At 36.4% G+C, this 2,260-nt stretch overlaps 1 protein-coding gene across 2 annotated transcripts in view; it reads left to right on the top strand.

The window, feature by feature from the left end:
- Positions 1-2,260, top strand: part of LOC106873251 (gamma-aminobutyric acid receptor alpha-like) — a 647,142-nt gene that overhangs the window by 475,464 nt on the left and 169,418 nt on the right. For both annotated transcript variants that reach the window (XM_052970713.1, XM_052970714.1), the window contains exon 5: positions 413-495. In XM_052970713.1, coding sequence (XP_052826673.1) covers positions 413-495 — 83 coding nt within the window. The remainder of the gene's footprint in view (positions 1-412; positions 496-2,260) is intronic.

Below are 2,260 nucleotides of genomic sequence, written 5' to 3'. Positions count from 1 at the left end.
ATAATTTCACAAAATTATTCTCTAATTCTAGTTCTAAAAAAAAAACAAACTGAAAATGAGATGGAAACTACATTGATTAATTTGCATTGGTCATATATATATATATATATATGTGTGTGTGTGTGTGTGTGTGTGTGTGTGTGTGTGTGTGTGTGTGTGTGTGTGTGTGCATAGAAGATACGGACTACGAAAATTATTAAATACATAAAATAAATCAACTCTAAACAATATATAACATACCTAAAATACAAAAAGGGAAATATCAATAGATACCGCATGCAATATGTTTCTGTATTACTGGCTTACAAACATATGTTCGCACATATTCCTGTTAATTAAATTGTGATACACAAATTACGTTTCTAATGTATAAACAATATATACTATATTTCAATCATTTTTTTCTTTTTAGGCTGACGATTCGTGCTCGTTGTCCAATGGTTCTCAGGAAGTATCCTATGGATGAAGCTATTTGCCATCTTAGTCTCGGAAGCTGTATGTATAAATATTATAAGTAGGGATATAGATTATGTGTCTCTCGCGCACAATATTTGTTTGAATTTCTTTATATTCTTTATATAGCAATCCATAACTATATCGCTCAGTCTGTCTCTCTATTTCTGATTGTTTGAGCAATGCGTGTGTGCATGTGCATGTGGGCGAGAGAATGAGAGAGAGAGTGAGAGAGAGAGGGGGAGAGAGAGGTGAGAGTCAGAATATAAAATGGTGATCTTGCAGAATTATTACTGCATCGGGTCAATTGCTTAGCGGCATTTCGTCCATCTTTTCGAACTGAGTTCAAAGTTCCCTATAGTAGAAGAAACTTATCGAAGTGCCACGCTGTTGGATGGAATCCAGGACCATGTGGTTGGTAATCAAGCTATTTACCACACAGACACGTATTTATATATATATAAATATATCGATGATACTCGATTTATGGCCAAGTTATCTATTAGTCTATTAAATACTGAATTGAAGAAATATTTTTCACTTTTTAGCTTTTAACTGGAACACATATTAGGCGTGGCTTTCCGGGTGCTCTCATTTATCAGGTTATTAACGGGGAGCAAACCGAAATTTATAGACATACGTAGGTCTGTGAGTCTGTACTTGAAGGTTCGAATTTTCTTATTAATGATGTTGATTTCATGACCATATGATTATGGTTGTAACTCCTGGATACTGAGGTGTGTTGTGTTCTGGAACAAAATAGACCACTTCACTTTAGTTTAGTAAGCTGACAAATGTAAGTTTGCAAAACCCGGCATCCCATCGCGGAGAGGGAGATTTATAGTCCACATAATCTCGTGGTCCCCGGTACATAATGCCGAGACACCGGCTTTACGTGCCTATTGCTCGGGAATAACCGTTGATTTTATTCATACATACACACAAACACACACACGTTAGTAATTGTCTATACAAGTACGTTTATACAAACACGTATATAACAAACACACACTTACACAGACACAGTCACACACACGTACGCTCTTATAATTTTAATCTGTGAAAGCTATAAAATTACTCGAGGACCGAGAGCTTCGCCATGCGTATGTGTACATACGTCTATGCATATGATGTATAAATATGTGTGCTTATGCATAAATATGTGGACATTAGTGGAAAAGTATGTCTAAATTGTTGATTTATTATCATTATTAGCAGATCAAGCTAGATCAATACTTTTGACGAAATATGCTCTAGCTAATTAATCTTCATGTCTATTGATAAAGATAATTTATCAGCATCTCCGTTACAGTTGGAATGGTTGGTGGTAGCTATGCCGAGACCGGAAGAAGGCAGATAAATAGCTAGCATCTAAGTTACAGCTGGAACGGTTGGCGGTAGCTATCCGTACACCAGGGGAAGGGAGATAAGTAGATAGCATCTCCGTTCAGCCGGAATAGTTGGTGGTAGCTAACCGGAGGTCAGACGGAGACAGATAAATAGATAAGGACGATGATAGGGAGTTTTATAGAAATATAGATAGCAGAATGTTTAGATATACTCGTATATGTGAGGGAGACTTTCACTATTGTGTAAATTATCTCTGTTGAATGGAAAGATTGACTATGAAATATGCCTCGGCTTCACAATCCTGTCTGAAACTTCACAGGCAACTTCACAGGCAAATTCAGAGTTTAATATCGCGTTTAATATGGGAAGGGTAGTTAAAAGGAAAACTCAATTTAAGATTGGGAGTCATTACGTGTATAGAAATTTGTGCTTGTGACATTGTGAACGATGTGGTTAA

The sequence above is a fragment of the Octopus bimaculoides genome, chromosome 9, assembly GCF_001194135.2.
Source record: "Octopus bimaculoides isolate UCB-OBI-ISO-001 chromosome 9, ASM119413v2, whole genome shotgun sequence".
Classification (NCBI taxonomy): Eukaryota; Metazoa; Mollusca; class Cephalopoda; order Octopoda; family Octopodidae; genus Octopus; species Octopus bimaculoides.
This window is presented reverse-complemented; position numbering and strand designations above follow the sequence as displayed.